Genomic DNA, 12,022 nt, shown 5'->3' with positions numbered 1-12,022 from the left:
TTATACTACTCTACACTACATTACATTATACTACTCTACATTCCATTACATTATACTACTCTACACTACATTACATTATACTACTCTACACTACATTACATTATACTACTCTACTCTACATTACAGTATACTACTCTACACTACATTACATTATACTACTCTATATCACATTATAATACTCTACATTTCATTATACTACTCTACTCTGCATTACATTATACTACTCTACTCTACTCTACGCTAAGCTACTCTACTCTAAGCTACTCTACGATACATTACATTATCTACATTACATTATACTACTCTGCATTACATTATACTACTTCACTGTACTACTTGCACTTCACTGTACAGCTAGAGACAGATCCACATACAGTGTGGTTCAAATCCCCATGTTTCCAGTAGAAAATTAATCAACTGATATCAACTTGACATCTTTCAATTCCATGTCTGATATTGACCGTAACTGAGATCAGTATGTGTTCAGTTCCTTATCACAGTCGGTTTCTCCTCTTCAGCTGTTGGAGAGGAATGGTGTGACCTTGTAACTGTCCTCTAGTGTCATATGAAAACTTTATAACCCAGACTAACCTGTTGATGTCCTGTCTCTTCAGGCCCAGATCGGTTTGCTGATCATCCTCCTGGTAGCCATCGTCAACGTCTTCGTAGGAACTGGCATCCCAGCCTCCACCGACAAAAAGTCCAAAGGATTCTTTAACTATGACGGTAAGGCAACAGAGGTTTCCTTCACATAGATAGAGGAATTCATCAAATACATAACCTTTATAATGCTCACATTTATAATCAAGCTATATTCGTTTCATGAGGAGAGCCCTGAGTTTGTCTGCTCAGGTCACATGGTCAGGAGGAGATTTTTCTATACTCTGTCAAATGACACACAGAGACAGCATCACCAGTTTGACACAGAGACACCCTTCTCATCCACATCTATTCTCTTCTCTTTCTCCCCCACAGCCAAAATATTTATGGAGAACTTACCGCCGGACTTCCGAGATGGAGAGACGTTCTTCTCTGTGTTCGCCATCTTCTTCCCTGCTGCCACGGGTATCCTGGCCGGAGCTAACATCTCTGGAGACCTGAAGGTATGAAGGGCAAAAAATGACCCACTATGTTCCTCTGCCTGACCACACAGATCTCAGTTCACTGTTAACATCCGACTCTAGAGAGATGTGTTCTTGTAGTCATGTTTCTTAACATTATATTATGACATTTCAGATTTAGATATGATTATTTTCACGAAGTAGTTTGTAGCTTTATAAGTAGCTTTATAAACTACTGTATATTTCTCTTTAGGGTAGCTTTATTAACTACTGTATATTTCTCTTTAGGGTAGCTTTATAAACTACTGTATATTTCTCTTTAGGGTAGCTTTACTGTAGTACAACCTCTTCCTGTGTGAAGTCATTGGTAGCTTGGAGAGAGAGAGAGAGAGAGAGAGAGAGAGAGAGAGAGAGAGAGAGAGAGAAACAGAGAGAGAGAGAGGTGGATGGCAAAAGAGAGAGAGAGAAATACTCTTTATTGTGTCTGTGAACAGGCACCTTCACTTTAAACAGCAGAGAATGATGATCCCATAGACCCAAACCACTGTTTCCTCCAGCTGTTTATCTCTGGTTCTACTGCAGGATCCCCAGGATGCTCTCCCTAAAGGAACCCTGCTGGCCATCCTCATCACTGGAGTCACATACCTGGGAGTCGCCCTCTGTGTCTGTAAGGATGCACGCGCGCACGAGAACGCACACACAAACGCACACACGAAACCCTCCCTAAATGTTGTGTCTGTTCTGTTTTCTGATTGATCAGCTGCCACGGTGGTGCGTGATGCAACAGGAAACATCAACGACACCATTGCCACAGGGATGGACATGTTCTGTAACGGTACCAACACTGCTGCCTGTGAGCAGGGATGGAACTTCTCCTCCTGTGATGTCAGCAGCTGCAAGTTTGGCTCCATGAACAACTTCCAGGTACAAGAACAACAACAACAATGTAACAACAATCAAACAACACAGTTACACATTCAGTACAACAACACAAAAATGGAACACTCACTACAACACAACAAAATAACCAGACACACACACACAGTCCAGTGAAACTAAACAGCCCCTGTGTCTCCTCCTCCCCAGGTGATGACCATGGTGTCAGGGTTCGGTCCTCTCATCACAGCAGGAACCTTCTCTGCCACCCTCTCCTCCGCCCTCGCCTCCCTCGTCAGCGCACCCAAAGTCTTTCAGGTCAGTCCCACTACTACTGTCTATCACCTGTCTGCTCACTTGATCCTCATTCATCATCTCTGAGGGTTCCAGGTACTACTACAATGTCTATGATGAGTGAAACAGAGCCCCTCTCCTTTTCATGTTCCTTCTAGCCAGATGACAACAATTGTCAAACTATGTTACAATCAGCTAACTCCCACTCCCACTCCTCCCTCCTCTACCTCTCTCTCTTCCTCCTCCCCCACCTCTTCATCCACCCTTCTCTTCCTGCTCCTCCTCACCTTCTCGCCCCCCTCTTCCTCTTCTTCCTCCTCTCAGGCTCTGTGTAAAGACAACATCTACACTGCACTGAAGTTCTTCGCCAAGGGACACGGCAAGAACAACGAGCCAATCAGAGGCTACGTTCTGACTTTCATCATCGCTGTCGCCTTCATAATCATCGGTGAGTGAGGTCACTACACACATTTAAGATAAACCATAGTCGCCAATTAGTTTAATATTGGTAATGTCCCAAACAACTCAAATGAATCTCTGTTGTGTGTGTCTCTCTCTCTCTCTCTGTGTTTGTGTGTGTGTCTCTCTGTGTGTGTGTGTGTGTGTGTGTGTGTGTAGCCGATCTGAACGTCATCGCGCCCATCATCTCCAACTTCTTCCTGGCATCGTACGCCCTCATCAACTTCTCCTGCTTCCACGCTTCATACGCTAAGTCCCCAGGTACTCTCTCTAACTCTCTCTCTCTAGCTCTCTCTCTCTAGCTCTCTAACTCTCTCAATTCAATTCAATTCAAGGGCTTTATTGGCATGGGAAACATGTGTTAACATTGCCAAAGCAAGTGAGGTAGACAACATACAAAGTGAATATATAAAGTGAAAAACAACAAAAATTAACAGTAAACATTACACATACAGAAGTTTCAAAACAGTAAAGACATTACAAATGTCATATTATATATACAGTGTTCTAACAATGTACAAATGGCTAAAGGACACAAAATAAATAAGCATAAATATGGGTTGTATTTACAATGGTGTTTGTTCTTCACTGGTTGCCCTTTTCTCGTGGCAACAGGTCACAAATCTTGCTGCTGTGATGGCACACTGTGGAATTTCACCCAGTAGATATGGGAGTTTTTCAAAATTGGATTTGTTTTCGAATTCTTTGTGGATCTGTGTAATCTGAGGGAAATATGTCTCTCTAATATGGTCATACATTGGGCAGGAGGTTAGGAAGTGCAGCTCAGTTTCCACCTCATTTTCTCTCTCTCTCTAACTCTCTCTCTTTAGCTCTCTCTCTCTTTAACTCTCTCTCTCTCTAACTCTCTCTCTCTCTCTTTAGCTCTAACTCTCTCTCTTTAGCTCTCTCTCTCTTTAGCTCTCTCTCTCTTTAACTCTCTCTCTCTCTAACTCTCTCCCTCTCTTTAACTCTCTCTCTCTCTCTCTAACTCTCTCTCTTTAGCTCTCTCTCTCTTTAACTCTCTCTCTCTCTCTCTAACTCTCTCTGTAACTCTCTAACTGTTGTCTCCTGTGATCTCTCCCCCCTGTGTAGGCTGGAGGCCAGCGTACAGGTACTACAACATGTGGTTGTCTCTGTTTGGAGCGGTGCTCTGCTGTGGTGTGATGTTTGTCATCAACTGGTGGGCTGCTCTCCTCACCTACGCAATCGAGATCTTCCTATATGTCTACGTCACTGTCAAGAAGCCAAGTGAGACACAGACATTGATTTGCATCAAGCTGACATTAGAATATATATGAACCAGTCACCTACAAAGAACCAGTGTACATTACCACATGGGAAGCCTGGGCTGGCCAAAAGTAATACTATGATAAAGGAATGAGTACATAGGGATAACATAAGATGTACATAGCTACTACATATGACATACGTAGCATCTCTAAGTTCAGTGTTAACATCAGTGTGTTCTGTTGTCCTCAGATGTGAACTGGGGCTCGTCCACTCAGGCCGTGACGTTTGTCAGCGCGGTCAACAACGCTCTGTCACTGACCGGAGTAGAGGACCATGTTAAGAACTTCAGGTAAGAGCCAACAGAAGCCACTGGTATTACACCTCTTACTATGCTGATGGATGGCGAGTGGAGGAAAACCTACTCTGTTCATGGTTAGAGGTGAAATTAAAAGAAGGGGACAGGTACAATACTGCTCTGCATTCTAACCTGAAAGTGTAGAATGTTAAAAAGACTAATGTGATTTAGATAACTGACTGTTATCCCCCCTCCTCAGACCTCAGTGTATGGTGCTGACAGGAGCACCTAAGAACAGACCGGCACTCCTGGACCTGGCTCATTGTTTCACTAAGAACTACGGACTCTGTCTCACATGTGAAGTCTTTGTGGTAAGAGGACAGACATTTGATTAAAGTCACCAAGTTCTTCATCCTTCAATTCCTCCTTCACACACAGCGCTATGAGATAATATCCCCTCCTATCTCTCCCCAGGGCCCCAGAACAGAGACATTGACAGATGTGAACGCTGGAATGGAGAAGAACCAGATGTGGCTGAATAAGAAGAAGAGAAAAGCCTTCTATGCTGCAGTGGCCTGTGACTCCTTCAGACAGGGAACTGAGAACCTCATGCAGGTACACCTCCACGTCTACTACCTGGACATATAATCACCTCTAATAGATACACATATATGGGGTACACCTGGGGTACGACTCTGTGGTAGTTATTGACTGCTGCAGGAATCTACACATGGATTCATCATTTATAATAGATACACAAACACACACTTTGATAGGAAGGCTTTCTATACTACTTGTATTATTGCCTCTTACATGAGTACAATGAATCAATTCATGGAGATATCAAGCCTAATGGTTCATCCTTAAGAGTCTATTGACACATGTGCATCAATCTAAGCAACATTATAAAAAAATCCCTATCAAAATCCATCAGTTTAAGCTAGAGATATCAGTTTCTGCATGGGCTGTATCTCAATCCACCGCAGGCCTGTCACCCTTCCGCATCTGTGGTGGAAGTTGGCCGAGTTACAGCGGTGTTTGTCAGACCATGAGACATTCCCAAAATCGGTCTTCTCATAAAAAAATCTGTAGGGTCCGAAGAGCCTACAAACTATGGAAAAGGGAGACTCTCACAATTTTATTTTTTTACCTTTATTTAACCAGGCAAGTCAGTTAAGAACACATTCTTATTTTCAATGAGAACAGTGGGTTAACTGCCTGTTCAGGGGCAGAACGACAGATTTGTACCTTGTCAGCTCGGGGGTTTGAACTCGCAACCTTCGGTTACTAGTCCAACGCTCTAACCACTAGGCTACGCTGCCGCCCCACAAACACAATGGTGTTCTCAGTTTTGCTCTACGACTCCCACATGTGTCACGGGACTCGTCTGAAGGTAACCCATACAAATGGATAGAAGCATGGAGTTAAATAATGTGTCCAAAAAATTAGAATATTTCTAATATCTCCTAGATATAGGACAGACAATTCAAAACCTTATTAGAATATGTCTAATATCTCCTAGATATAGGACAGACAATTCAAAACCTTATTAGAATATGTCTAATATCTCCTAGATATAGGACAGACAATTCAAAACCTTATTAGAATATGTCTGATATCTCCTAGATATAGGACAGACAATTCAAAACCTTTTTAGAATATTTCTAATATCTCCTAGATATAGGACAGACAATTCAAAACCTTTTTAGAATATTTCTAATATCTCCTAGATATAGGACAGACAATTCAAAACCTTATTCCTTATGATTTTTTAAAAATGTATTTTTTGCCATTTATAAATGTTTTATTCAATGCGTTTCTATGGGCTATAGTAGTAAACGCCAAATTCAATATTTTATCTGATCATGTTTAACTTCTAATTTGAGGTTAAAACTGTTTTCTATATAATATGCCTATTCTGCTGTTACCATGACAACAACATGTCATGGTTCAAAGTTAACTAGACTAGAGGACAGGTTAGGTTGGTTGTCTAACATTTTGGGATGAAAGTTATTTCATTTTCACATGTAAGCCTCAACAGGCTATGCTAGCTGAGATGAGTGCTAAAGCATAAGAAACAAGAGCAGCGTAGCGTAAGTAGCAGCAGCGTAGCAAGAGCAGCGTAGCAGCAGCAGCAGCAGCGCAGCAGCAGCAGTGTAGCAGCAGCGTGCAGCAGCGTAGCGCAAGAGCAGCGTAGCAGCAGCAGCGTAGCAAGAGCAGCGTAGCAGCAGCAGCAGCAGCGTAGCAAGAGCAGCGTAGCAGCAGCAGCAGTGTAGCAGCAGCGTAGCAGCAGCAGTGTAGGGTAGCAGGGCAGCAGAGTAGCAGCAGCGTAGCAGGGCAGCAGCGTAGCAGCAGCAGCGTAGCAGCAGTAGCAGCGTAGCAGCAGCAGCAGTGTAGCAGCAGCGTAGCAAGAGCAGCAGCAGCAGCAGCAGCAGCGTAGCAGAAGCGTAGCGTAGCAGCAGCAGCGTAGCATCAGCAGTGTAGGGTAGCAGGGCAGCAGAGTAGCAGCAGAGTAGCAGGGCAGCAGCGTAGCAGCAGCAGTGTAGCAGCAGCAGCGTAGCAGCGTAGCAGCAGCAGTGTAGCGTAGCAGCAGCAGCGTAGCAGCAGCAGCAGCAGCAGCAGCGTAGCAGCAGCAGCAGCGTAGCAGCAGCAGCGTAGCAAGGCAGCGTAGCAGCAGCAGCAGCAGCAGCAGCAGCGTAGCAGCAGCAGCAGTGTAGCAGCAGCGTAGCAGCAGCAGTGTAGGGTAGCAGGGCAGCAGATTAGCAGCAGCGTAGCAGGGCAGCAGCGTAGCAGCAGCAGCGTAGCAGCAGCAGCGTAGCAGCAGCAGCGTAGCAGCAGCAGCGTAGCAGCGTAGCAGCAGCAGCAGTGTAGCAGCAGCGTAGCAAGAGCAGCGTAGCAAGAGCAGCGTAGCAGCAGCAGCAGCAGCGTAGCAGAAGCGTAGCGTAGCAGCAGCAGCGTAGCATCAGCAGTGTAGGGTAGCAGGGCAGCAGAGTAGCAGCAGCGTAGCAGGGCAGCAGCGTAGCAGCAGCAGCGTAGCAGCGTAGCAGCAGCGTACCAGCAGCAGCGTAGCAGCAGCAGCGTAGCAGCAGCAGCAGCAGCAGCAGCGTAACAGCAGCAGCGTAGCAGCAGCGTAGCAGCAGCAGCGTAACAGCAGCAGCGTAGCAGCAGCAGCAGCAGCAGCGTAGCAGCAGCAGCGTAGCAGCAGCAGCGTAGCAGAGCAGCAGTGTAGGGTAGCAGGGCAGCAGAGTAGCAGCAGCGTAGCAGGGCAGCAGCGTAGCAGCAGCAGCAGCGTAGCAGCAGCGTAGCGTAGCAGCAGCAGCGTAGCATCAGCAGTGTAGAGTAGCAGGGCAGCAGAGTAGCAGCAGCGTAGCAGGGCAGCAGCGTAGCAGCAGCAGCGTAGCAGCGTAGCAGCAGCGTACCAGCAGCAGCGTAACAGCAGCAGCGTAGCAGCAGCAGTGCAACAGCAGCAGCGTAACAGCAGCAGCGTAGCAGCAGCGTAGCAGCAGCAGCGTAACAGCAGCAGCGTAACAGCAGCAGCGTAACAGCAGCAGCGTAGCAGCAGCAGCGTAGCAGAGCAGCGTAGCAGTAGCAGCGCAGCAGTGTAGGGTAGCAGGGCAGCAGAGTAGCAGCAGCGTAGCAGGGCAGCAGCGTAGCAGCAGCAGCAGTAGCAGCAGCAGCGTAACAGCAGCAGCGTAACAGCAGCAGTGTAGCAGCAGCAGCGTAACAGCAGCAGCGTAACAGCAGCAGCGTAGCAAGAGCAGCGTAGCAGCAGCAGCGTAACAGCAGCGTAGCAACAGCAGCGTAACAGCAGCAGCGTAGCAGCAGCAGCGTAGCAGAGCAGCGTAGCAGCAGCAGTGTAGGGTAGCAGGGCAGCAGAGTAGCAGCAGCAGCGTAGCAAAGCAGCGTAGCAGCAGCAGTGTAGGGTAGCAGGGCAGCAGAGTAGCAGCAGCGTAGCAGGGCAGCAGCGTAGCAGCAGCAGCGTAGCAGCAGCAGCGTAGCAGCAGCAGCGTAGCAGCAGCAGCGTAGCAGCAGCAGCGTAGCAGCAGCAGCAGCGTAGCAGCAGCAGCGTACCAGCAGCAGCGTAGCAGGGCAGCAGCATAGCAGGGCAGCAGCGTACCAGCAGCGTAGCAGCAGCAACGTAGCAGCAGCGTAGCAGCAGCAATGTAGTAGCAGCAGCGTAGCAGCAGCAGCAGCGTAGCAGCAGCGTAGTCCACTCTTGAGTAGTTTTACACAGCATTTCTACCTCCCTTCAGTCCAGCCTAACTCAGCCCAGACAGAACTGGTGTCTTAGTTAATGAGGTAGGAAGAGGAGAAGATAGAGTTATGGTCCATTTATGGTTGTCTTTATCACATTGGAACAGAGATAAGACTGTGTAGCGTGGTGTGGGTGGTCAAGAGGAGTGCTAGCTTTAAAGGGAAGCCAGATTAAACAGAACTATAGTCTATCAGTGATTAACACAATGGTGAATGAGATCCTGCAGACAAATACAGTGCCTTCAGAAAATATTCAGACCCCTTGACTATTTCTATATTTTGTTACGTTACAGCCTTATTCTAAAATGGATTAAATTGTTTTTTCCCCTCGTCAATCTAGACACAATACCCAATAATGACAAAGCAAAACAGGTTTTTAGAAATGTTTGCTAATTTATTTAAAATAAACTGAAATATTACATTTAGATAAGTAAATGTAATATTTACTCAGTACTTTGTTGAAGCACCTTTGGCAGCGATTACAGCATTGAGTCTTCTTGGGTATGACGCTACAAGCTTGGCACATCTGTATTAGGGGAGTTTCTCTCATTCTTCTCTGCAGATCCTCTCAAACTCTGTCAGGTTGGACGGGGAGCGTTGCTGCACAGCTATTTTCACATCTCTCCAGAGATGTTCAATTGGGTTCAAGTCCGGGCTCTGGCTGGGCCACTCAAGGACATTCAGAGACTTGTCTCGAAGCCATTCCTGCATTGTTTTGGCTGTGTGCTTAGGGTCTTTTTCCTATTGGAAGGTGAACCTTCACCACAGTCTGAGGTCCTGAGGGCTCTGGAGCAAGTTTTCATCAAGGATCTCTCTGTACATTGCTCCGTTCATCTTTCCCTCGATCCTGACCAGACTCCCAGTCCCTGCCGCTGAAAAACATCCCCACAGCATGATGCTGCCACCACTATGCTTCACCGTAGGGATGGTGCCAGGTTTCCTCCAGATGTGATGCTTGGCATTCAGGTCAAGGACTTCAATCTTGGTTTCATCAGATCAGAGAATCTTGTTTCTCATTCTCTGAGAGTTTTTAGGTGCCTTTTGGCAAACTCCAAGTGGGCTGTCATGAGCCTTTTACTGAGGAGTGACTTCCGTCTGGCCACTCTACCATAAAGGCCTGATTGGTGGAGTGCTGCAGAGATGGTTGTCCTTCTGGAAGGTTCTCCCATCACCACAGAGGAAGTCTAGAGCTCTGGCAGAGTGACCATCGGGTTCTTGGTAACCTCCCTGACCAATGCCCTTCTCCCTGATTGATCAGTTTGGCCGGGTGGACAGCTCTAGGAAGAGTGTTGGTGGTTCCAAACGTCTTCCATTTAAAAATGATGGAGGACACTGTTTTCTTGGGGACCTTCAATGCTGCATAAATGTTGGTAACTTTCCCCAGATCTGTGCCTCGACATACTCCTGTCTCGGAGGTCTACGGACAATTCCTTCGACCTCATGGCTTGTTTTTTGCTCTGACATGCACTGTCAACTGTGGGACCTTATATAGACAGGTGCATGCCTTTCCAAATCATGTCCAATCAATTGAATTTACCACAGGTGGACTCCAATCAAGTTGTAAAAACATCTCACGGATGATCAATGGAAACAGGATGCACCTGAGCTCAATTTCGAGTCTCATAGCAAAGCGTCTGAATACTTATGTAAATAAGGTATTTCAGTTTTTTACATTTTAATACATTCGCAAATGTTTCTAAAAACCTGTTTTCGCTCTGTCATTATGGGTAATTCTGTGTAGATTGCTGAGGATTTTTTATTTATTTAATCCATTTTAGAATAAGGCTGTAACGTAACAAAATGTGGAAAAATCGAGGGTTCGGAATAATTTCCGAAGGCAGTGTACCTCTTCAGAGATCAGGGAGGTTAATTAATCAGGCTGTGAAAGAACTTTATAGTATTGTTTACTAGGCTATTCTCAACTTCTGTGTTTTGGAATGTACTTTTCATTAATAAAATACTATTTTTGCTGGAAAGTGGAAACACTTAATTTTTATGGAAGAAGATTTCAAACCTTTCTGAGTGGAATGCGGTCTTGGAGTCAAATACATATCATGTCAAATACTTCCAAACGCGACCTTGATTTAAGTTGACCAGCATGCAGGGTTGGTGAAGTTTGCAGTTTGGAGATGATTCCATTGGTTTGATTGTACCAGGCAGGAAAACTATAAGTGTTTTCCATGTTTTTGTCCCAGGTCTGCTTGAATGCAGGTAGTGTAAGTCTTTCAGGATCAGCCTGTGTGTTATAACCTGTTGTCATTCTCTGTCCTAGGCATCAGGTCTGGGTCGTCTGAAACCCAACATTCTGATGATGGGCTTCAAGAAGGACTGGAGGACAGCAGACACAGCTGGCGTACAGAGCTATGTAGGAGTACTGCAGTAAGTCACACTCATACACTGAGTGGAACACCTGCTCTTTCCATGACAGACTGACCAGGTGAATCCAGGAGAAAGCTATGATCTCTTATTGATGTCACTTGTTAAATCCACTTCAATCAGTGACGATGAAGAGGAGACGGGTTAAAGAAGGATTTTTAAGCATTGAGACAATTGAGACATGGATTGTATATGTGTGGCATTCAGAGGGAGAATGGGCGAGACAAAACATTTACCTTTAAACAGAGTATTGTGGTAGGTGCCAGACCAACTGGTTTGTGTCAAGAACTGCAATGCTGCTGGGCTTTTCACACTCAACCATTTCCTATGTGTATCAAGAATGGTCCACCAACCAAAGGACATCCAGCCAACTTGACACAACTGTGGGAAGCATTGGAGTCGACATGGGCCACCATCCATGTGGAACGCTTTCGACACCTTGCAGAGTCCATGCCCCGATGAATGGAGGCTGTTCTGAGGGCAAAGTGGGGAGGGGGGTGCAACTCAATGTTAGGAAGGTGTTCCTAATGTTTGGTATACTCAGTGTACACACACACACACACACACACACACACAAAATAAGCAAGATATGTGCTAACTGTGTGTTATTAAAGTGTATGTTCTGTGCCGGGTGTGTGTTTTTAGCGATGCATTTGACTTTGAGTACGGAACTGTGGTACTAAGGATGAACCAGGGACTGGACATCTCACACATCATAAAGGCTCAGGGTGAGTACACACACACACATGCATACACACACACACACACACACCAATGTATAAAACAGAAGCAGTCAGAATACTTCCGCCTCGTGGCCTGTGATGTAAATAGAGCTGTTGTATAGATATAGTACTGGTTAAAGTACACCCACTTTGTCAGAAAAACACCACAAGTCATATCCTCATGGTTTGTTGTGTGGCTGTTTCCATATAACAACCCCAATCATACAATGACTATTGATAACATTGACAACATTGATCGAGTTGATAAGGAGAGCTCTTTGGTCCATAGATCAGAGGCAGTAGATGAAGGTCACATCTAATCAGCTCCTAGCAATAACATCTACTGAATAAACTGTTACCAACAGAGCCACTGCATGGCTATGGGCCCTAGTCAGAAGTGGTGCACTATATAGGCAATAGAGTGCAATTTGAGACACTCCCCAGGAGTCATAGAT

General features: G+C 45.8%; 1 protein-coding gene across 1 annotated transcript in view; it reads left to right on the top strand.

The window, feature by feature from the left end:
* The window catches only part of slc12a1 (solute carrier family 12 member 1), a 47,683-nt gene that overhangs the window by 25,188 nt on the left and 10,473 nt on the right, over positions 1-12,022 (top strand). The window contains exons 7-19 of the mRNA XM_042316068.1: positions 615-726; positions 976-1,103; positions 1,644-1,728; positions 1,822-1,985; positions 2,148-2,255; positions 2,556-2,679; positions 2,850-2,951; positions 3,783-3,938; positions 4,170-4,269; positions 4,475-4,586; positions 4,690-4,830; positions 10,742-10,848; positions 11,491-11,573. Coding sequence (XP_042172002.1) covers positions 615-726; positions 976-1,103; positions 1,644-1,728; positions 1,822-1,985; positions 2,148-2,255; positions 2,556-2,679; positions 2,850-2,951; positions 3,783-3,938; positions 4,170-4,269; positions 4,475-4,586; positions 4,690-4,830; positions 10,742-10,848; positions 11,491-11,573 — 1,522 coding nt within the window. The remainder of the gene's footprint in view (positions 1-614; positions 727-975; positions 1,104-1,643; positions 1,729-1,821; positions 1,986-2,147; positions 2,256-2,555; positions 2,680-2,849; positions 2,952-3,782; positions 3,939-4,169; positions 4,270-4,474; positions 4,587-4,689; positions 4,831-10,741; positions 10,849-11,490; positions 11,574-12,022) is intronic.

The sequence above is a fragment of the Oncorhynchus tshawytscha genome, unplaced genomic scaffold, assembly GCF_018296145.1.
Source record: "Oncorhynchus tshawytscha isolate Ot180627B unplaced genomic scaffold, Otsh_v2.0 Un_contig_3056_pilon_pilon, whole genome shotgun sequence".
NCBI lineage: Eukaryota > Metazoa > Chordata > Actinopteri > Salmoniformes > Salmonidae > Oncorhynchus > Oncorhynchus tshawytscha.
Note: the sequence above shows the minus strand (reverse complement) of the source record. Positions and strands in the feature narration are given on the sequence as shown.